General features: G+C 40.8%; 3 protein-coding genes across 7 annotated transcripts; 2 read left to right on the top strand and 1 right to left on the bottom strand.

Moving 5' to 3' along the window:
* Nucleotides 1-8125: 8125 nt before the first annotated feature.
* Nucleotides 8126-9830, bottom strand: LOC122079703 (reticulon-like protein B9). The gene is made up of 5 exons (XM_042646384.1): nucleotides 9673-9830; nucleotides 9064-9244; nucleotides 8776-8917; nucleotides 8606-8675; nucleotides 8126-8505 (listed from the first exon to the last, which is right to left on the bottom strand). The coding sequence occupies exons 1-5, from the start codon at nucleotides 9791-9793 to the stop codon at nucleotides 8333-8335; spliced, it is 687 nt and encodes a 228-aa protein (XP_042502318.1). The 5' UTR covers nucleotides 9794-9830; the 3' UTR covers nucleotides 8126-8332.
* Nucleotides 9831-12703: 2873 nt separating this feature from the next.
* On the top strand, nucleotides 12704-18669 carry LOC122079702 (L-Ala-D/L-amino acid epimerase-like). 5 transcript variants are annotated; one of them, XR_006140508.1, is made up of 8 exons: nucleotides 12704-13391; nucleotides 14103-14213; nucleotides 14319-14535; nucleotides 14940-15273; nucleotides 15442-15503; nucleotides 15670-15742; nucleotides 18113-18324; nucleotides 18422-18669. XR_006140508.1 is itself a non-coding variant. In XM_042646381.1 (7 exons), the coding sequence occupies exons 1-7, from the start codon at nucleotides 12897-12899 to the stop codon at nucleotides 18141-18143; spliced, it is 1323 nt and encodes a 440-aa protein (XP_042502315.1). In that variant the 5' UTR covers nucleotides 12704-12896; the 3' UTR covers nucleotides 18144-18669. The 5 variants fall into 5 exon arrangements, 2 of the variants coding, with proteins under 2 accessions (XP_042502315.1, XP_042502316.1); XM_042646381.1 differs by having other exon boundaries at nucleotides 18113-18669; XM_042646382.1 differs by lacking the exons at nucleotides 18113-18324; nucleotides 18422-18669 and adding an exon at nucleotides 17121-17439 and having other exon boundaries at nucleotides 12707-13391.
* Nucleotides 18670-20785: 2116 nt separating this feature from the next.
* Nucleotides 20786-21449, top strand: LOC122079704 (non-specific lipid-transfer protein 2-like). Its single transcript, XM_042646385.1, has one exon. It carries the CDS (start codon nucleotides 20862-20864, stop codon nucleotides 21138-21140), a length of 279 nt encoding a protein of 92 aa, XP_042502319.1. The 5' UTR covers nucleotides 20786-20861; the 3' UTR covers nucleotides 21141-21449.
* The last annotated feature ends 1296 nt before the right edge of the window (nucleotides 21450-22745 follow it).

Raw genomic sequence — 22745 nt, forward strand, 5'->3', positions numbered from 1 at the left:
CTATCAAATGTGCATTGGGGGTGACCTCTGGGAAGTTACTGGGCTTCCTTGTATTGCAAAGGGGAATAGAAGCAAACCCCTTAAAAATTGAGGCCATTCAAGAAATATGTCCACCAAGAAACATCCGTGAAGTTCAGAAGCTAACAGGGTGCCTGGTTGCATTGAACAAATTCTTATCCCGAGCTGGAGACAAATGTCTTCCCTTCTTCAAGCTACTGAAAGGAGGAAAATGACACCAACAATTTTGCCGGATGGATGAATGCGAAGCATCTTTTGAAGAAGTCAAAGCCTGCTTGACCAGGCCTCCTCTGCTGAGCCAACTGGAGCCACGAGAGGTGCTACAACTTTATCTTGCTACATCCACGATAGTCGATAGCGCAGTTCTCATAAGAGAAGAGGGAAAGACCCAGAAGGCTATCTACTAGTTGAGTCATGTGCTCCTCGACGCAGAAATATGGTATCTGGGAATTGAGAAGTTTGCATTAGCATTGGTCATAGCAGCCAGGAACTTGAGGCCTTACTTCCAAGTACACACCATAGATGTACTAATAGATCAGCCATTGAGGAAGTCACTTCACAATCCTAGCATATTAGGACGGATGGTAAACTGGGCTATCGAGCTAAGTGAGCATAACATTGAGTTCCGACCAAAGAGTGCAATCAAGGGCCAGACACTGGCAGATCTCTTGGTAGAATGCACATAGACAGAGGAATCAGGGGTTGAGGCCAAATCGAGTAGGAAGTGGAATCTCTTTGTCAATGGGTCTAGCACCTCAACAGGGAGCGATGCAGAACTTGTGCTTCCAAAGTTCGAAGGAGTTCACGATATAATATACCCTCATATTTGCATTCCCTGTAACAAACAATAAAGCAGAGTATGAAGCCCTGATATTGGGAATCAAACTGGCAAAAGCTGCAATGGCAGATGACCTGGTCACCCATAGTGACTCACAATTGATTGTGAACTAGGTCAATGGGCAATATGAGGCCAAAGAAGAAAGAATGGTCAAATATCTGAAAGAAGCTCATCATCTGATTACTAGCTTCAGCACGTTCATAATGGTACAAGTTCCGCGAGAAGAAAATACAGTGGCAAATGCCCTCTCCAAACTGGCTATAATGGAACTCAATGATTACGCAAGCTCGGTATACTTTGAAGTACTGAAAAATCTACCTATGAACAAGAAGTGATATGCAGTAATATGCTACCAACCGAGCGGAGCTGGATGGACCCCATAATAGACTATTTATGAGACGAACATCTCCTTGGAGATCAGACAGAGGCAAAAGCAATTAAGAGGAGAGCAGTCAACTACACCCTCCAAGGAGGAGTACTGTACAAAAGGGCAATATCTTAGCCCCTGTTGAAGTGCCTACCACCGAGCCGAGTTGAAGAGACGCTCTGGGAGGTTCATGAAGGAATTTACAAAGGACACATGGGAGGAAGGGCACTGGCCTATAAGGTGTTGCACTAAGGATTCTACTGGCCAAAGATGCAGCAAGATGCGATGGAATTCATCTGGCAATGCTTTAAGTGTCAAGTACATGCCCCAATACCGCACGTCCCGACTACAGAACTTAGCTCCATAGTCTACCCGCTCCCATTCGCAATGTGGGGAATGGATATCTTAGGACAATTCAAGAAAGGCAAGGCGATGTTCAGTTCTTGATTGTTGCTATTGACTACTTCACTAAGTGGGTGGAAGCGCGTCCCCTAGCAAAGATCACTGAGTAGGAGGTAGAAAAGTTCGTAAGAGACGACATCATATACCGCTATGGTATACCAAAAGTACTGGTGACGGATAATGGGTGATAATTCGACAATCAGAAATTCAGACTCTTTTGCAGTAACTTTAACATTGATTTTCGAAACACTACAGTGGCACACCCATAGTCAAACGGCTAGGCAGAAAAGGCCAACCACATACTTCTTGATGGAGTTAAGAAGAGGCTGGACCGGGAGAAGAAGAACAAGGCCGACCAGCTACTTAGTGTACTTTTCTGCATATCAAACCTCAGCTCGGACCCCTACAAAGGAAATACCATTTCGACTGGCATACAGGACTGAAGCCTTAACCCCTGTAGAGGTGACCCAAGCTTCTTTCTGATCGATAATGTTTGATGTATCACAGAATGAGGCAGGGCTCTAAGCAAACATCGACTTCATAGACGAAGTTCAAGAAGAAGCTCTAGTGCAAAAGGAAACCTACAAGAAAAAAGTGCGACAGTATCATAACCGAAAGCTTATGCCATGAGGATTCATAGTAGGTGACCTGGTCCTTAGAAAAGCAGCTACAGTAGACCAGAGAAGTTAAGGCAAGTTAAGCGCGATCTGGGAAGGCCCTTACATAGTCTCCAAAGTGGTTCACCCCGGTACTTACCACTTGCAGACTCAGGGGGGTACAACTATACCAAGAGCATGGAATGTCAAAAATCTCAAAAATTTTTATTAGTAGATCACATTGAAGTTCCACATGATCGGGCGTTAGTCTTATAGATTTTATATTCTCAGCATCTTAGTTTTCATATTTCAATTATTCAATTTCATTCATGGAGTGGATTGGACTCTATTTCGCAGCAATGTATTTGTTATAAGTGCATGCCACATATCAATAAACGAAGAAGCTTCTCTTAAATATCCATCTCATCAAGACCGAGCTCCAGCTCGGCACCTCTTAAAAATGGGCTCCAGCTTAGCAACATCTAAGATCGAGCCCCAGCTCGACACTACCAAGACCAAACCCATGTTTGGCACCTCAAGACCTTAACAGCTAAGTCATTAAGACCGAGCTCCAGCTTGACATCTCTTAAGACGGAGCTCCAACTCGGTAACATCTAAGACCAAGCTCCAGCTCGGCACTACCAAGACAAAATCCAGGTTTGGCACCTCAAGACCTTAACATCTAAGGTATTAAGATCGAGATCCAGCTCGGCACTATTAAGACCGAGCTCCATCTTGGCAAAATCTAAAATCGAGCCCCAGCTCGGTAACATCTAAAACCAAGCCCCAACTTGGCAATACCAAGACCAAACCCAGGTTTGGCACCTCAAGACCTTAACATCTAAAGCATTAAAATCGAGCTCCAACTTGGCACCTCTTAAGACCGAGCTCTAGCTCGACAACATCTAAGACCAAGCCCCAACTTGGCACCCATTAAGACCGAGCTCCAGCTTGGCAACATCTAAGATCGAGCCCTAGCTCGGCACAACCAAGACCAAACTCAGGTTTGGCACCTCAAGACCTTAACATCAATGCATTAAGACCGAGCTCTAGCTCGGCACCTCTTAAGATCGAGCTCCAGTTTGGCACCCATTAAGACCGAGCTCCAGCTTAGCAACATCTAAGACCGAGCTCCAGCTCGGTAACGTCTAAGACCTAGCCCCAGCTCAGCACTACCAAGACCAAACCCAGGTTCGGCACCTCAAGACCTTAACATTTAAGGCATCAAGACCAAGATCATCTTGGCAACGTCTAAGACCAAGCCTCAGCTTGACATCACTATGGTCCAAGTTTAGGCATAACACTTCAGAAGATTAAGATGTATAAGATAAATCTGAGCTCAACCAGATAATGGAACTACGATTACAAGAAAATAAAAGAGGCACAATGACTGAAAAGAAAACATTTTTCATTAATAAAAGAGGATAAAAACCCTCAAAATTACATTACTCCCGAAGGAGACATCTACATAAAAAAAAAAGGAAAGAGAAGAAAGAAAAAAAAAAGGAGAAGAAAGAAAAGGAGGAGAAGATAGCATCAAAATTATAGGACTTGGGGGGCTAGTTCAGGAGGGAGCGAGCTGTTCATTTGGCTACTTTTGGGTCAGCTTGAGTCACTTCTTCACCAACCTCTGCTTGACCGATGAGTTGCACTGAAGGAGTAGGGGTCAGAGCACGCTACTCATAACTCGACAGGTCACATAGTTTGGCATTTTGCTCAGGATGAATTGGATAGCGTTGTCCGAGCCAGCATTGAAGGAGGCAACGTTGATGTCGGCCAATCACTGCTGACTTGCCATAGAGTTCAGCCACCTCTCATCCATGGTCTCATCACTCGTCGTCAGCTTTTCGCTTAGCTTAGCAATCCGAGCTGCCTGCTCTGCCTCTCTCTTCTTACTGGCATCTTGAACCTCATCCAACTCACTCTGTAGGGCATCCTTCTCCTTGACTAAGTCACTGTTGGTCCTGAGCTGCTTAGCAGCTTCACGCTCCAGCTCGCCAGCCCTCTCCTCATTATCTCTCACCTGTTACTCCTCAAAACATGCCCTTTTCTTCTCATTCTCTATCTGACCCATAGTTATATGAAGATCTCCACGAAGGCGCTTCACTTCGTCCTCCGCCTTAGCACGACCAATGGCCATGCTCTCAAATCATTGAGCAGCCTCAACCTCAAAAGTAAAACTCTGCAAGGACCCAACAGAATGGTCAGTACTCAAAACATCAAGGTGAACACATAAGAGAGAAAAGCTAAGGATACTTACATCGCCTATCCAAATGTATATCTGATCTGCAAAGTCAATGTCAGACAACTTCTTCACTTGGGCAATGTCCCTCTTGGGACGGCTCCGGCGACACCAGACCCGAGCAGTGTTGGGGTCTAGCACAGTGTCGTTCTCCATCAGGTCCCCCCATGGATCCACGGGTTGCTTCCCCATCCGAGCCACCTTAGGGGGGTTACCGTGCTGTATGTCATCAATGGGCAAGCGCCTCCTCTTTTGGCCATCCAGGCCCATAGTGGCTCGGTCTGCCCAAGCCCCTTTTCTCCTGGTCCCACTGGCTCTTTGCCCTTGAGTGAGCCTGAAGTCCCGTGCCAAGCTGAGTACTGGATGGGCGGGGGCACTCTTTTCTGGGTTTGCTCCCTATGGTGATTGGCGAGGCCTTGTTACTAGCGCCAGTGGGAGAAACGGCTTTCAAGCCAAGGCTTAGGCTCGGCACAGCCTTGCCCTTGTCCATATTCTTCTTGGTGGCCTGCTCGGCCGCCTCCTTCTTCCTCTCCTCCAACGCCGCTGCTGCAAGGGCCTTGTTGTCTACCTTCAAGTTCACAACTACAAAATAAAGACGAGCTGAGTTGAGTTAGTACAAAGACTGAGCTGACCTGAAGAGATAATCAGACTCAATCAAACCCTCACCAGGGGCTTCACTCAGCTCCCACTCTCGAAGGAAGTCTTCGTCCTATAGCATCCGAACGTCCACGGTCTCCCTGCCCATACACATTTGGTAGGTTTGGAGGTCGATCGTCGATAGTTTGGGAGCTCAATTCAGCACCGACAGAGTGAGCTTTGCCCAGTTGCTCTTGAAGGGGTTTCGCTCTATGGCCACATAGAAGTACCTCTCCTTCCACTTCTTCACTGAGGAGGGCATGTTGATAACATCTTCATATCATTGTAGGGACTGTCCCTGTCCCTCTTGGTGAAGTAGTACCACCCTGAGGTGTACCTCTTCACTAAGAACATCTTACGGAAGACCTCTAGCATCGTAGTTTGGCCCAGCTTCGAGACGAACACCTCAAAGCCGAGAATAGTGTGCCAGGAGTTCAGGATGAGTTGGCTTGGGGTGAGACACCAGTACTCCAGAACTGAGCTGACCAGCTCAGGCATTGAAATCCTAAAGCCGCTCTGAAAGACTATGTCGTAAAGGGCCACCTCGTCCCCAGAGGCGTATACACGTTCATCTTCATCTGGGACATGCATCACCACGTAATCGTGGATACTATACCGACGCCAGATCAAGTCTAGGACTTTGGGTGTAAGAATGCTCTCGGTGTTGAAAATGGTTTTCTTTTCTTCGGAGGATGAAGTAGAGCCTTCCCCCTCAGACTCCACTAGGCCCACCTCAGGGACTTCAGCGCCTGATGGACCTACCACTAAAGTGCCCACTGCCGCGACACTGGGGTGCTAAGCTGGGGAAACCGAGCCAGGATCACCCCTGGTTGGGACGATCATAGGTGAGACCACCTTGGCAGACTTAGTACCCGAGCTACTGCCTGAGCTTGAGCAGCCACCAGAGCCTGAGCTGCCGTCAGAGCCTGAACTGCTTGAAATGTCATCACTGGAGGACGAAGGATCAGGAATGGGACACTCTGGGTGGTTTTCCCCAGGCCTCACGACCATCAAGGGGTTTTGGTTGGGCGAGTCAGGGTCATGCACAGATGCCATATTGGGATCACCAGGATTGACGCTAGGAAACACGGAGGGCTGAGTGGAAGAAGAACGACGAGTCACAACTATGGTACGATCTTACTTACTGGTTGAAGGACGAGCTTGAGAATGAAGCACTGGAGAGGACGAGCTGATGAGGATGAGCTGGTTGGAGAAGATGTTTGGTTGAAGTCAAGACGTTGGGCTGCTTTAAGACTCTGTAGATGACCGGGCTGAGGCTAGGAGTCAGCTAAACTGATTCTATCACTCAAACAAATGTGAAGTCTTCTGAGAAGAAATGTGTCCTATTTATAGGTGAAGACGATGGAAAATGGACGGTTGGATTTGGCTGAGATCAACGATCAACCAAAATAGTCTCTTCGCTTGCCCGAGGTGAAGTTACGGCGTAGTGACACGAGGCAGAACCAATGCGTTTCACGCTGAATGAATGGCGCGTGCACGTGAAAGTTAATTGAATTTAATGCTCTAGCTGTCCAATCCGAACTGCTAGAGCGGGGGGCTAGTGATGAGGGTAAATATGTCCCTGATCACATCATGGTCAAGGAGCGTTCGAACAACTCATGTCGTACTGCCACCTAGGCCCCTCATCAGGCCGAGCTGCCACCTCGGCCCCTCATCAGGCCGAGCTGCCACCTCGGCCTCTCCTCAGGTTTAGCTCCCACCACGGCCTCTCCTCAGGCCGAGCTACTACCTCGGCCCCTCCTCAGGCCGAGCAGCCACCTTGGCCCAGCATCATCAGGTAGGGCTCCCAAAAACGTGCCCTCATCCACTCCTACATTCAAGGAATGTAATCCCTGATCACAAGGGCAGGACTCTATCCACTATACATCATCAAAGGCATCCACCCCTCTCACAACCTACACCTCCGAGATAAGAGAAGAATATCCTCGAAAGATGTCTTGGAATCTAGAATATTCCTGAAATCAGAGAGCTATTCTCCTTAAGGACTCCACACCCAGTAGAACTCTCCACGGACGTTCCCCCTTTCTCTACTCCATCAGTAGCCTATAAATACTAAGGTAAGCCTCCATTATGGGGATGGATTACTTCTTTTGACTGAAAACTCTCTTGATATCTACGGTGGAAAGATCTGACTTAGGCATCGGAGTGTCCCCCGTTGGGTCAGCCCGGCTCTCCCCTGTCTTCTCTTCTATGTAGATCTGTTAGAGCATCAGGAGCTGCAAGGAAGATCGGCTAGTCAATTTTTACCACATCAATTAGTGTCAATGCCTATCATAAATACTTTTGATCTTTACTCTTGGTTATTTTTTTCTGCTATTCTTTGTCAGTTAATTATCAAGGTCAAAATTTTCCTTCCCTAATGATGTTCATAGCACGATCGAAAGGTCGAAAACCCTGCTTCCCCCCCTTGAGTGACCTGGATGTCTTGCAATGAATAGATTTCCATTCATCATGAATACAGGAAAATTCGATCCAAAAATAAATGAAACTTATCTTTCGTAGCAAGATCTACAAGATCTTTTTTTTATAAAAAAAATTCCAAGAAAGTCTTGGATCTTAAAAATCTAGACTTCTTTTCGATCCCAATTTCTATCTACAGTTCTCCCCATTTTAGATCACTTCCGACCCATTTCAATCTGATTCGAATCTGGATCAATAGAAGTCAATCCCATCTTCCAATTCCAGGTTTTTTAAAACCTTGGTGAGTACTGGGGCCCTTGAGGCCAAAAGTAGGATTGTTCTTTAGGAGTAATAAAATAATAACAATAATTCAAAGCTAAAGGAATATAACTCCATTCCTGTTGAATTTTCAATGTTTCACTATAATTAATAAATATTTTTTCATTAAACTATGATTAGTAAATATTAGTGGTGCTTCTATGATCAAACAAAAAGAACATGTGCATCCATGAATCTCTTCAATTAATTATTAACTATGAAATCCCCAAGGTCTTAAAATATTGTAAATAGGGGGGGGGGGACTTGGGAAGTGAGAGGAGTTGAGGTTTACAGTTAGGAACTTGGTGGGTTTGATTTTATTTATTTTTTTAATTAAAAAATTAAAATATCAATATTTAATATTACATATATAGACAAGATATGCAGCCAAAAGGCACTGCATGTCTATGTGATTACATGTGGCGTCCCGGTGGTGGCCCAAGAGAGAATCAACATATGTTTTGCAATTGTAATCTTGAGAAAAACTCGGGGGTCTACTTGAATTTATTCTTGTCCTTCACTGGACCTCTTGGAATCTTGTTTAGGACATTGGAGTCAAATTTCTTGTATAGTTTTTTGATGTCCTGATTGCTCTTGCTTGCAAGGTATTCCATTTCATTTTCATGGCGCTCATACAGAGGTGGCAGTGTTATCATGCAGAGGAAACCTGCTTAGTATATATACATCAGATCTGAATTAAATCTCAACTGGGCATGAACTGAAATTGCAGAAAATTAAAAGAGAGAGTATATTTTATAAATTCTTACCAAAATATAGAAGATTGAGAGTGCTTATATTGGTTCCAATGACTGATAGTATCCAAAGGGAAACAATTACCTGGGAATTGAAGATACATATATAGTTGGAATAATCTTCATCAAGTAATCAAGGAGATGATCGATGAATTGTAAATTATGAGAGATAGATAGATAGATACCGGAATGAAGAGGCTCAACTCCTTCCCACAGGCAATGTTGAAGAGGATCAACACTAACCGGTTGAGCTTCTTGTGGATGGATTTAGCTACTTCCTGGAATGCGGACTCAGATAATATGATTTTGGGGAGAGTTGGAGGGTCCCTGAAGAGTGAAGACAGCAACTAACAATCAATTAAGAATTTGTAGAGTTTGGAATAGTTAGGGAATAAGAATCAAACAAGAGATCTTGTGAGGAGAAAATATATAGATGATTAATCTAATAAAATGAGTTGGAAGAATGAAATCACCGATTGAAGAGCGGGGCTGCATTGGACCAAATGAAGAGGATGAGCATCGTAGTGATAAAGATGTGGCAGAGAAGTGTAAGAAAGTGGTACTCCACAATCTCAAAAAGAAACCATAACACTGTGAAACCGATAAGAACTGCGGCTGATAAGTTCTTGTTCCTCCATAACAATATTTCCGCGACTGCAAAATATTCAACAATCAATTTATAAAGTCGTATCACAAACATTACAAACATGCAGGCTCTTGGCTTAACCATAAGCTCGTTAAGAAGATAAGAAAGCCATAGCCCAAATTTCTGAGATTCCAATACCAGAACAGTAAGAATTGAAATAATGTACTAGAATCCAAATTCATGTGGGTTGTATTTGGCAATAAGGACCAACACGGGTGCAAGCCCAGATCAGTTTTCCAGATGGGGACAGATCTCCACCCTCCTTGGGATGTGGGTCCCCTGATTCCCCCACACACCAGAGGTGGGTCCCACACCCCATTGAGGGTGTGAGATCCATTCCCACCTCCATGTGGAGAGCGGATCCAACTCCAAACTCGTTCAAGTATGTGTTTATTGTTAGAGAGCCAGAGGAATTGAAACTGAGAGAACAGAATACCTTTTCCTCCTCCGAGGACAGCATGAAGTGGTCGTTCTCGGCCGAAGAGCTTGGTTGTTGTTGTTGATGACGACGAGTATGATGAGGGTTGGTCTTTGTTTTTGGCATAGTACCTTGGCATGTTTGCAATTGAGATGGATTATGGGATATAGATTTCAGCTCTTAGCTTGGTAAGAGTATATATAAGAAGATAAGATTGATTCTATGCTTGGTAGCAAAGAAAGTTATAATAGTGAAGAAAGGAATGGCTTTGGAATGGTTTCCAAGCTTATTTCACATGCCACCCACACTATAAATAAGTTTGTTTGGGATAGAATGTGTATCCATCTAATTCTTCAACTTTCTTCCCCGTCTAATTCTTGTAGGAATCCAAACCGTCAATCATGTTCAATGACCCCCCAAGCGGGGTAGGATAGTCGAATAAAAATATAAACTCATAGGTTTCATCTAGATGCAAGGAAAAGAAAAAGCAAAAGGTTCTATGTGCCGTCGAAAGGGTCCTTCTCATGTTAAATGACTTCGTTACCACGCTAGCTATATGATCTTGTTTTGTTGTATCTCATTGGTGTGTTGTCCTACACCATTTGCTTAGAGAATCCAATCTCCTTAAAAATACAAACCACAATGACTTGATCTTTACTACTTTTTTGATAAAATCTTTACTAATTAATTCACATGTAGGGACGTAGTAGAATAATGTATTTTCACTTACAAAAATTTGTCAAATAGAATTCCCACATCACATTTCCATGTGGCACAAATAAATGTGCAGGACTTTATCCAAAAAAAAAAAAGTGTCCAACCAAAATTTCAACCTAATAGACAAATTGAGAAACCTTTTTGTTACTTGACAATGAAAATAATTATCATGTCAAGATGATAAATGAAAGGTTTGATCTTTTTCCTACTTGAAAGGTCACGGGTAGGTGAACTTTATCATGCTCACCAGTTGTGTCCGAATGAAGAATAGAAAGTGAAACAACTCCATGACTCTTGAAGGAAAAAGAAGGGTTAATTAGCATCCATCGGTGAAGGCTTACCACCTTTACCAGAAAAAGAAGGGTTACCACACATCCATGGTTAATATTATTCATTTATTTCCCCCACTAATTAGATTGAAAATACCATCCTCCATTTTTGATATCCTTTAATTTCCATCATAGAGACATCAATTATCGATGGATCTAATCTTGAAACCTCAAAGTCAAAGATTCAAGCAGGGGTAGGGAAAGCTAAATAGATTTAGGGACAAAGAATCTTACGCTAGACTAGTGGGCGTAAAAAGAACAAGATACCCCCAATGATACTTCTGCATACTCTCCCTTTGGTCTGACCATCGGTGCAGAAATCACGTGGATGTTTAAAATTTCTTTACTCATATTTATCATCTATAATCATCTCTAATCATGAATTCCAAATTCATGTCAGTTTCACTGTTATGTGTTAATACAGCACAATTAAGCTTAAGTTTGAGGGCAATTCAAAAAAGTCAATTAAGGAGAATAACACTCCACATGGTGGAATATAATACAAAATGTAAACCAGATGTCTTCAATCTTTTTCTCCCAAATTACAATACAAAATAGGACTATAAAAGGAAGCAAAAAAAAAGGGACAATAATATCACTCCTTTCCTTAAAAAGAAATTAATACTTGTATAATCACATACCACAATGACTTGAATAATGTACTTCCGCTTTTATTCACTACCATTCGTCAAATAGAGTGCCACATCACATTTCCATGTGGCACAAATAAATGTGCAAGACTTTATGAAAAAAAAAAAAAGTGTACGACTGAATTTTTCCTCAAACTGCTAGACAAGTTAAGAAACTTTTTGTCACATGGCAATGAAAATAATTATCATGTGATGATAAATGAAAGATTCGACCTTTTTCCTATTTAAACGGCCACAAGGGTCGGTAAACTTTGTCATGATCACCAAATGTGTCCTAATGAAGAATAGAAAGTGAAACAACTTCATAAATCTTGGAGGAAAAAAGAAAGTTACCTAACATCCATCCATGAAGGGTTACGACCTTAACAAAAAAACAGAAGAGAATGGTCACCACACATCTATGGTCAATATTATTCATTTAGTTTTCCTACTTAATTAATCAAAAATACCTTCTTTGCTACTCTTGATAGCCTTTCCATTAAAGGGATACCAATCACCAATCAGTCTAATCTTGAAACCTCAAAGTCAAGGATTCAAGTAAAGATAAGGAAAGCTAAATAGATTCAGGAAAAAATAATCTTGCACTAGACTAGTGGGCATAAAATGAGAGTTTGAATAAGGTGATTTTCAAACAATGCTTGAACCACAGTTGAAATCCGTTCAATTTCTCAACTTGTTGTAAGAAAAGAAAAAATGAAGTGGATTCCAAGTGTGGGTCAGGCATTATACAAGAATGGTTCTTTACAAGAATATGATCCAGACTTGTGAAAATATCAGGATACCCCTTGTGTGCCCATGCTCCTGCATATTCTTCCATTAGTTTAAGCATCATTGTAAAAATTCACAAAGACGGACAAGATTTTTTTACCACATAAATTTATTTTTCATAATCATTATCTAATCATGAATTCTGAGCTCATGTCAATACAACACAATTAAGTTTGAAGGCAACTAAAAAAAAAAAAAGTCAATTAAGGAGAATAACACTCCACATGGTGGATATGGTGGAATCCAAATGTATAATACAAAAGCGTAAACCAGATGTCTTCGATAATTTTCTCTCAAATTATAATACAAAACAGGACCGTAAAAGGTCCATAGTCCATTGTCTCCATCTGACTTTATAGTCTCAATACACGAAAATGCTGATTTATTACGACTGTACGAGGTCCTTCTTCTGTGACAAGTGGGACTGGTCACTGCCTCACAGTCGCCGTAGAAAAAAAAAAAAAAAAAAGAAAATTAAAGAAACGAAAGATGCGAAGGACGGAGAAGGGAATCTGGTTGGGTTTGTGAATATGGTTCATTCCAATGCTTTTCTTATTGTTAGTAAAAATTGAGGGTCAACGTTAGGACACGAAGACATTTCCCAAAATAATGGCAGCAGCAGAAGCAGAAGCAGAAGCAGAAGCAGAAGCTTATGCTTTTGCTTTTGATCTGCATCTCACTCCCATGTTTAACGTCTACCAATCTCCTCCTCTCCACCACAAACAACAGAAGAAATATTACCAACGTAAACAGCCACAGCCACTGATCTCCAACCCAAATGGATCCAATTGGGACTGCTCTCCCCTCGCCCACCCTTCCCATCTTCTTCTCTTCCGTTCCTCTTCACATAAGATTGAAATCCCACACTAAATCAAAGAACATTTGTTCCTCTAAGACAATGTCAGCGGCATTGGCGCCGACCACTGCGACGACGACGAGGAGTTTTGGCTTCAAAAACTTGATGGAGACGTTCAGCGTCCATATACACAGAGCGGAAGGAAGGCCCTTGAACGTGCCCTTGATAGCTCCCTTCACCATTGCCAATTCGATGCTCGACAATGTGGAGAATGTCGCCATCAGGGTCGAACTCAGTAATGGGTGTGCCGGTTGGGGTGAGGCACCTATCCTTCCTTTCGTCACTGCAGAGGATCAGCGTACGGCGCTTGTGAAAGTGGGCGAGGCCTGCGAGTTCCTTACTCGCAGTCCTCCGATGACTTTGAGTTTCGCACTGAGCGAGATTGGTGCTTTTCTTTCCGGACATGATTTTGCTTCTGTAAGTATTACAACATAAACGCTTCTACCTATTTTTAAAGTTATTTTCTGCATGATGTATTTTTTTTCCTCCTCTCAGATAGTTTTACATGTGATTAGTTCGCCCATTGTTCTTTTGTTCATCAATAATTGTTTTTTATTTCGAAAATTTAGCTCATCAGCTAATTGAAACTCTTGAGTTGATTGTTGTTGGCTATGTTTTCTGGGTTTGAATTTTGAACTACTGGGCTTCTTAATTATTAAAATTTACTTGTCAAAACACTCTTAATTCTTATCTTCGTTTGAAATTGGAACAGCATGAAGGAAATTAACTTTGCCGCTAGAATGACACACTTGAATCAAGGAATGGTCCAAATTATATTCATAAAAGGAAAAAAAAAAAAAAATTAAAATTAAAATAAAACCCCCATTTAGCCATCCATGTTTTATTATTCTTATGCATTATAACTGCAAGTCTATTATGTTGGGCAGCTCAACTCATGGTTGAATTAACATAGGTCATACCTAGTTTGCTGAACGTTAACCTTATGTCTTTGGATAAAAAAAATTATGACAGAGACATGCAAACAACTTTGTTTTTGTACCTCTACGGTAATACAAGTGAAATATAAAATGTTGTAATAAGTGACAGCCCATTTTTCAATTTCCTTTTGCATTTTCAGCCTTTTTTCTGACTGTTAATTGCCCTCACTATTCTGTCTCTGGATTGAAGGTTAGAGCAGGAGTTGAGATGGCATTGATTGATGCAGTAGCTAATAGCATTGCCATACCCCTTTGGAGATTATTTGGCGGGGCATCAAATACCATATCCACTGATATAACGGTTCAGTTCCTATCTTACACACTGCATATCCACTGGCGAGAGTTTTCGTTAATAGTAATTCATTGTAACAGTACTGAATTTGGTTGCCTTATTGTATATGTGCAGATTCCAATTGTTTCCCCTACTGAAGCTTCAAAATTGGCTTCTAACTATCAGAAACAAGGTTTTAGCACCTTGAAGCTTAAGGTAGGGAAAAATCTTATTGCAGACATAGAAGCTCTTAAAGCAATACGGTTGGTCCACCCAGATTGCTTGTTTATCTTGGATGCTAATGAGGGTTACACTTCCAAGGAAGCTATTGAAGTTCTTGAAAAATTACATGGTAAGGTTGTTTTCTAATTTGTGTGGCAAGTAAAACCATTTTGGTTAGTACATTTGCAAGTTTTGATACCTCAGACCTGGGCTGGAATCCATTCCTTTCTCCTACTGATTTACTAGCCTGAACTTGCTTCCAAGGGAAAAATTTGACCAATTGTAATTACACACTTGAAGTGATGATCCCTCCAATTGCATTTCAATGCATGGTAAACCCAATTCCCATTGCCTTTCTTGAAGCAACGTTTTATTCCATGAAGTCGAATCCAATTTGGAGATAATTTAGATGGCTGATCTAGGGTCCCCTAGACATTTACTTTTCTATAACTGTGTCCTGTAGTCTGTTTCCTTATGTTGGTACTTATGTACCCATGATAGTGAACAGTTCCTTTTACTATTACTTCCTGGCAGAAATGGGGGTGACTCCTGTTCTATTCGAGCAACCTGTTCATAGGGATGACTGGGAAGGTCTCGGCCAAGTCAACCTTGTTGCAAAGGAAAAATATGGGATCTCCATAGCTGCAGATGAAAGCTGCCGGAGTTTGTTTGATGTTCAGAAAATTATTGAAGGAAATCTTGCTGATGTCATTAACATCAAACTTGCGAAATTTGGGGTTCTGGGAGCCCTTGAAATTATAGAGGTGGCAAGAAGATCAGGCTTGAATCTGATGATTGGTGGCTTGGTTGAGACCAGACTTGCCATGGGCTTTGCTGGTCATCTTGCTGCTGGTCTTGGCTGCTTCAAGTAATATTACTCTTCTTTCCTAGTCATCCTTCTTTGTCTTTTTTTTGTTCAATGCCTGTATAGAATCTGTGTGTGTGTGCATAAATATGTATTATTTCCCTTACTTCTGTGACATTCTTTCATCTCTCGTCTTTCCTCCCCCCCCCCCCCCCCACTTCTCTTCTGTAGATTCATTGATCTAGATACACCCCTTCTGTTGTCAGAGGATCCAGTTTTGGGGGGTTATGAAGGTATATTCATCTTAATGTTTTGTGTATCTTTGTTCTTTAGATTTATGTTTTTGTATCAATCTACTGTGCAAGTTTTTATTTAGTTTGGGGATGTTTATATTTTATAGTTACTTTATGTCAACTTTTATTATGTGATAATGCTTCCTGTTGACATTGTCTTGGCCAGTTTGTGGTGCTGATTATAAGTTCACCAATGCCAGAGGTCATGGTGGTTTCCTTCATTGGGATACTATTGCATGGTGAGTGCCTTTTGGTAGTAATTTTCAATCTACTTCTACTTAGTCTTATGCCTATATGACTAGTAAAAAGCAATATAAAAAAATATTTTATGCCAATAAGGATCTTGTTATCTTTTGGGAAATAGAAATAACCATTTTGTTGAATAGTTGTGCATCTAATATTATTGAAGGTAACTAAAGCATAATAATAGGGGTATGGAATTTTATTATCTCAATTTGTGCTTGTCATCCTTTTATCATGGAGCCAAGATTGCAGCCAGGCACCTTGGTAGTGCAATATTGGACCTTATTTGTTAAAACCATATGTGCATAGCTGAGCACACTGTCATGCTCATATCAAGGCTGAAGTTTAGCCTCAAATTAGGCCCATATAAAAGCACAGGAGCATTGGTTGTCATGCATCTCAGTAGTAGCCTTGATTACGTTCCCGCATAACACTAAAAATGGCTAACCTAGGCTTATGCCTAGGAGAAAACCCTAGCCTAACAGAAGCCTTATTTGATGGTTATTGGTTGACTGTCTTATGTCAATGTGTTTTGGATGTCCATTATGTGGTACGGATAAGATTTGGTTGTTCTTTCTGTGGGTAGTTTGAGAAGACCAAGGCTACTTACTACAAGTAATGATCCTATGTCTAGAAACTCTACACAATTAAACCAAGCCTTCTCTAGACTAAATGGGTTGGCTAATTTCTAGAAGTTTTAGCATGGGTGGGTCATGTTGGATGATGTGTTTAGGATCTATTCACTAACTCAAACCCAACATGCTTATCAATTGGGTTGTTTGAAGAGATCTCTACTTCAGGACCATCTTTATTTCATCCTGGGTCAGGTCAGTCAAGTGAATCCCTTGCCTGTTGTGGAATGTTTTGGTGACCCCAAGGACTCAAGACCCAGACTCACTACACATCACCAGCAAGCAACACTTACTGTTGACATCATTAACAAAGGGATTTAGGGTATTATAACTCAGAAGCAAGGGCAATGGGATGATTCAGGAGCAAGAAAATCTGCATCAACAGCCATACGATAGGGTTGGCTTGATAGGGTTGATGGACTAAGCAATTTATTTTAATTTAGTTTCTTGTTCTAATGGTAAATGGAAAATTTTAGTGTCATTGCCCATGCTAATAGAATTTTGAACTCAATGGCAGAGTTGAGAACAAGTGCCATCGTTGGTACTTTTAGAAAATTGACAAGTTTTGTTTATTGTATTGTAAAATTCAGATTGATTTGGTGCCTCATCAATATCAGCTTTCAATTTATTTTTGTTTACTAATATATCCTCTGCAAATGGACCATTGTTTACTTGAATCTGGGGATGAAAATCATAACATGTATTAACTTCTTTCTTCTGACCACATGTGCTGCTAAATAAGACCATGGTGGTTCTCCAGTGGAACAAATTTTTCCAACAATAAAGGAACTACACAAAGAACTCGCTCTGAAGACCATGGTCATTTGTTTGACAAATCCTGTAGTTATTCTTTTCTTAGTGGGGTATCTTTTAAGCAATCCTTGTGAAAACTTTTAAAATTTCTATTATTGGATGAACTTCTCAAATATCCATGTTGATTCATGTCATTATATGTTGGAGGAAAAACCCAAATCACATTGGTTTGGTATGCATATGTCTCAATGTAACTTTTTAACAGCTGTAGTTATTTCTCTATGTTCAATGCTGCTGGCTGTTTTTTATATTGAAACTCTCCCCATCAATCTGCAAGAGCAGGTATTTTCTATTTCTTGAGTGATTCCCAAAACAGAGGCCTTAAAACAACAAAATGCCCAAAGAAAAATCCCTAGTCAGAAAACAGAGAGAGAGAGAGATTGCCTTCAAGGGGAAGGGTGGGGGGTTATTGATTGGGAAGGAAGAAAACTGTGCATACACAATTTTAAGTAGGAAGTTTTTTGGTTAAAATCATGGGTTAAGCAGTGAAGATAAGAGTTAACCCATTTGTTAATTTGGGATTTGAAACCTGAACCCTTTACATTGCCACATCTGATTGGATGTAAAATGCTGTAAAGTAATGAAATTCAAAAAATAAACTAAAACATAAATTCTACTAATCATTACCAATCATAATTCGACAACTAATTCAAAATCTTACTAATGTAGCATCTACAATTTATTTCACATCTCAAGCAAGTTAATTAGATATTAGTAGAAATGTTTGACAAAAGGTAAAATTAACTTTTCCTTTCAACTAGTATTAAAATTTCAGCTATTTGTTAACCAGGAAATCAGGAAATCATTATGCTTTCAATCCTCTTAAAGTGCCTTGTCTAGTGCCTGAGGTTCTGTTTTTAGAACTGTGGTTCCAGGACTGTTCTTATTCACAATAGTATTCAAGTTTCTTTTGGCTCATAGGTTGGAGAAAAAAATCAGAAGACCTTTATAAGAAGCAAACAATTTTCTCAGCAGTACTCTTTTTGTTCTTGTTGTGGAATGTGGAAAACCAAATGAGTGCAATAATCTAAGTAAGGTCTATCTTGGCATGCGAGATCCCCCCCAAGTCAAACCCATATCAAGTGGTAGGCTTTTCTGGGCTATAGGCATGACACATTTCCAGTTTTTGTTAGGTAAAATCTTACCCTCCTAGGATCTAATCTTCAGAGTTATATGTAGATTGTCCAAGGGCATTCCTCAATTAACATAGTTTTGTTCAATTCGTTACAGATGTTGTATAACCCAGGTGAATCCAACATTTGTTAAAGAAGCCAATTATGCAAAATTGTGCATCTGATTAATTTAATCACAATCTGTTATTAGATTCATTACTGCTTTATTTTCCATTGAGAACAATGTGATGAATGATAGTGTCATGACGTCTACTAACTGCAGCCTTTGCTTGTAATTGGGAAATGTCAATGAGTTGCCAACTTGTATGCACATATAGAGGGAAAGCTTTAATCATTCCTTCCTAAGTTGCTCCTTGCTTATTATTATGGGCACACAGTCACTCACAGCAAGTAAACCCACCGAACTATGGATTTTATGAGCCTAGTGGGGTTGCTTTTATCCACTATTAAATTATCTTTGTTCTTTGACAATGTGAGTGTTAGCCTGAGAGTGGTGGGTCATGGCTTGAGTATATGTATTGAAGAGTAGAATGAGATAGTGAAACTATCATTATGTGACACATTGATTGAGTGTTGTGTTTACATCTCCTTGGCTAACTAGAGGATAAGTAAACAGATAAAGGAGTTGAAAGATGGCTGGCCTTACCACTCTCTAAAACTGGGAGCATCAGGTAAGCCGATTCGAATATTTTGGCTGGTCCGGCTCGATCCATGATTATGGTTGATTCCTAAACAATCTGGATGGGAATTGGCCAGAACTGATCCAGATCCCGATTCCCCTCATACCTTACTCAGCAGTGGTTCACAGATCGCAGAGATTAAATGCAAGGGGACCATAGGCATAAGGGTGTTATTCCCTCTTCCTCTTTGCTTTTTAGTTTAAATAAACCCTATTAGCATTCAGAAGGCAGATACCTTTATTCCGTTATTAAAACTTTTTGATGATCGGTTGTGATATATATATATATATATATAGAGAGAGAGAGAGAGAGAGAGAGAGAGAGTTAGTTGGATCATAGCTTCAACCATGCCCATATGATATTCTTGGCTAGGGTAGTAGACTTAAAATTCTAGTATTCACCCAGTAGGTGGGTACTTTATTATTCTCTTCAAGCCTTTGTAAACGAATCCCTCTCTTCAGAAATTACAAAGATTTTCTTTGTCTTCCAAATCACACAACAGGGTGCCTGACCATCTAAAAAGAAAGGATGATTCTAAATATAGTCTCCGAATTCTGGCATCTAATTCACTATATTGTGATGGTATTCAATCCAAAAACTCGAGCTTAAGGATAGACAGTCTCTTCCCAAGGTTATAAGTTCATCAGGCATGCGCTAACCGATTGATATATGGCTAAAATCCGTCTCCTTTTTTTGCCAAGGAGCTGCACTCACTGCATCAGATTGGCTTGTATCCACAAATCATGCCAAATTTCTACTGCAAATTTTAGCAAACAAAGACCAACCACTTGTAGCAGCATGACCCGGTTTGGGGTTTTCCCAGATTAACCCAGCTGGTTTTCACAAAACCAGGAAGATGAAGATCATTTTAACTATGGTGAAACTCTAGCCAATTAATTAGCAAAGTAATTATGTCTGTGTAGCAAATAAGTTCCCATGATTACCATTCCACCAGTGAGTTCCAATTGCTTAATTATAATTGCATTTTTTTGCTATAGCACTCAACTTGAATCCAAAAATCCCAATTCTAGGTAGACCATATAAGAGAAAGGAACATGCAAGATGGGGAAAATAGCAATATAAAATGAATCCAACCCATTCAAAACTTGTTCAAAGGTGATCACGCATCTTGTATCACATCACCACCGAAAGGTATAGGAAGGAGAGTATTGAATTGAGGGTGCCATTTGTGAGAAAGAACCAAAGGTGATGATGGATTAACATGTCATGCATGCTTTTATTTGTTGAAAATTGCGGAAAGACTGCTCCAAATCATCTCCTTCGATAATTTGATACTGATGGGAAGCACCCCAGTGGGCCATTTTAATTGACTTAGTAGTAAGCATGCTCTGTTCACTCTCTCTCTCTCTTGGTGGATCCATATTAATCACCAAATACCCACCTCCTCTGAAGCTCCATGATTTAGTTTCAGGTGCAATGAGAGTGTTATAGGTCATAGGCCATATCCGATATGGGATTGATTACTTTGGGGTGGAACCCCAATCATATGGACTCACCTCTCTGTGGCGTGGATCCCAGACCCTTCCCATGCGAGACATATTCTTGATTAGCTTCACTCATTTGGATTCTTTTGGGGAACATGGCTAATGGTCCACCACCTCTTCTTGCTTTGATGCTAAAAGCTACTTAATATTCAAGTATTAAGTACTTTTTCATTTCTGAGAGCATCTTTTAACCTTTTATCATGATTATGATCACATGTAAATCAACTCCCATGCTTTTGGTTTTGCCCTTTCAGAGATTTTAGTCTATAAATAGAGAAGAAACCCACTCCCCTTCTCCACCATCATCCCCTTCTCTTTTATCTGTTGGCCTTTGTTGTACGTAGGTAAGAAGATGAAGGCATCCTACCTTGCAGTGTGTGTCATGCTCGTGCTGCTTCTAGCTGAAGCCCATGTTTCAATGGCTGTCACTTGCAAGCCAACAGAACTGGCATCCTGCGCTTCTGCAATCATGTCTGCAACTCCACCCTCTAAGCTGTGTTGCAGTAAGATTAAGGAGCAGAAGCCATGCCTGTGCAGCTATCTCAAAAATCCTAACCTCAAGAAGTTCGTCAGTTCCCCCAACGCCAGGAAGGTTGCCAACACATGTGGTACGCCATTTCCCAACTGCTAGATGATGAGCTAAATGGTTGGTTTAGGCTCCTAGCTTCATCCTCCATGTCTATTTCAGGTCGACCTATTAATTAATCATCTACTATCATAATATAATTGTGCAGGGGAGGGGTGATTGAATTGTCTCAGATCTCTAATGTAGTTCTATATATTATTACTTAATTAAAGACTACCAGTGGTGGCAATCAAGTCTGGGTAATAGAAAGTGTTTTGCTACTTCATTTGAGTATTGTATTTTGTTGTAGTGAATATATGTGGGTCTGTCATTAAATATATAAGTAATAAACTAAAGAGTGATATATTGAATCAATTCTCCTTGATCATGACTTGTGTCCATGAATGAAGAACTAAATGCTAGGGACCAAAAGGACCCATTTGGAACCTAAGAAAGAGAAGAACAATTAAGACTAGTCGATGACCATGTTTGATATTCGGGATGATCTATGAACAGTTGAAAGGAATGGCATGGCCTAAACAATGATTAAGAACTATCTTGACTACAACATCTCTCCCAGTGTAACCCTGCCAAAGTGGATCCCGGCCCTACTGCCCTTGATATTAATGAGCTCTCCATCATAGATGGGGAATTTGTTAGATAAGCGTGTGGCAAGGGTTCCAAAAATCGGTGAATCAGATTGGAATCGGGGTCACTGACCCTGATTTCCAACAAGTCGATAAGGCCAATTCATAGATAAAACCATCAATTCGATGGAATATTCCTCAAATATACTGATTCTAAGGTTTTCAAGACCGTTTCAAGCTGGCACCAATCTGATTCGAATTGCAATCAGCACTGACCACTTATGTCGTCGATTACCGATTTTAAAAACCTACTTATGGCTCCATTAAGGGAAAGGAAATCAAATCAAATCAAAATGAAATGAAAACTTTTGTAATTAAAATTGTGAAGAGATTTACTGCCAGGCTGTGGCTCTCTACAAATACGGGGCCCAGTGGGGAGAGCGGGCACAGGCATCCAAAGAGAGGGTTGAGATGGTCATTACATTGCCCCATATGAGAGGGCGTAAGGGATGCTGTTAGGCAGCATTCTTATTCCCTATTCAATTTTTAGAGGAGATTCCCCATGTTGAAGGTATAAGAAGAGTTTCCCATGCCACAACAATAGCAACACTTGAGGCAATATCACCAATAGGGGGTCCATAATGATTAGGGAGGACGAGAGGAAAAAAAAAAAAAACTACAAGAAGACTTACATTAAGCGTATGGATCTTCTCCAACCCTCTAGCCCCTCCAACATAGATCTGATGGCTGAGAGGGCCTTGGGGTGCATGCACACCTCTCCCCCACCCACCCCCCACCCCCCAACAACTGTTTGATGAGCCTAGAAGGGGCTAAAGAGGACCTGGATCCATACATTAATCGAAAAAGTTGTGTTATTTTCCTAAATTTTATTACGTTATATAACCAAATCCCTTCGTTAAAAGAAGTTAAACAAATTTACCCAAAAAAATATTCCATTTAAAAGTATAATTATTATATTTGGTAATGTGTTATATTATAAGAAATCAAATTTAAGATAAATTACTTCCCTCCATTCGTCAAACCTATGGCTATGTATAGTTGCAAGAAAAATTAAAGGGAAGGG

This window comes from Macadamia integrifolia, chromosome 5 (assembly GCF_013358625.1).
Source record: "Macadamia integrifolia cultivar HAES 741 chromosome 5, SCU_Mint_v3, whole genome shotgun sequence".
NCBI classification, from domain to species: Eukaryota; Viridiplantae; Streptophyta; class Magnoliopsida; order Proteales; family Proteaceae; genus Macadamia; species Macadamia integrifolia.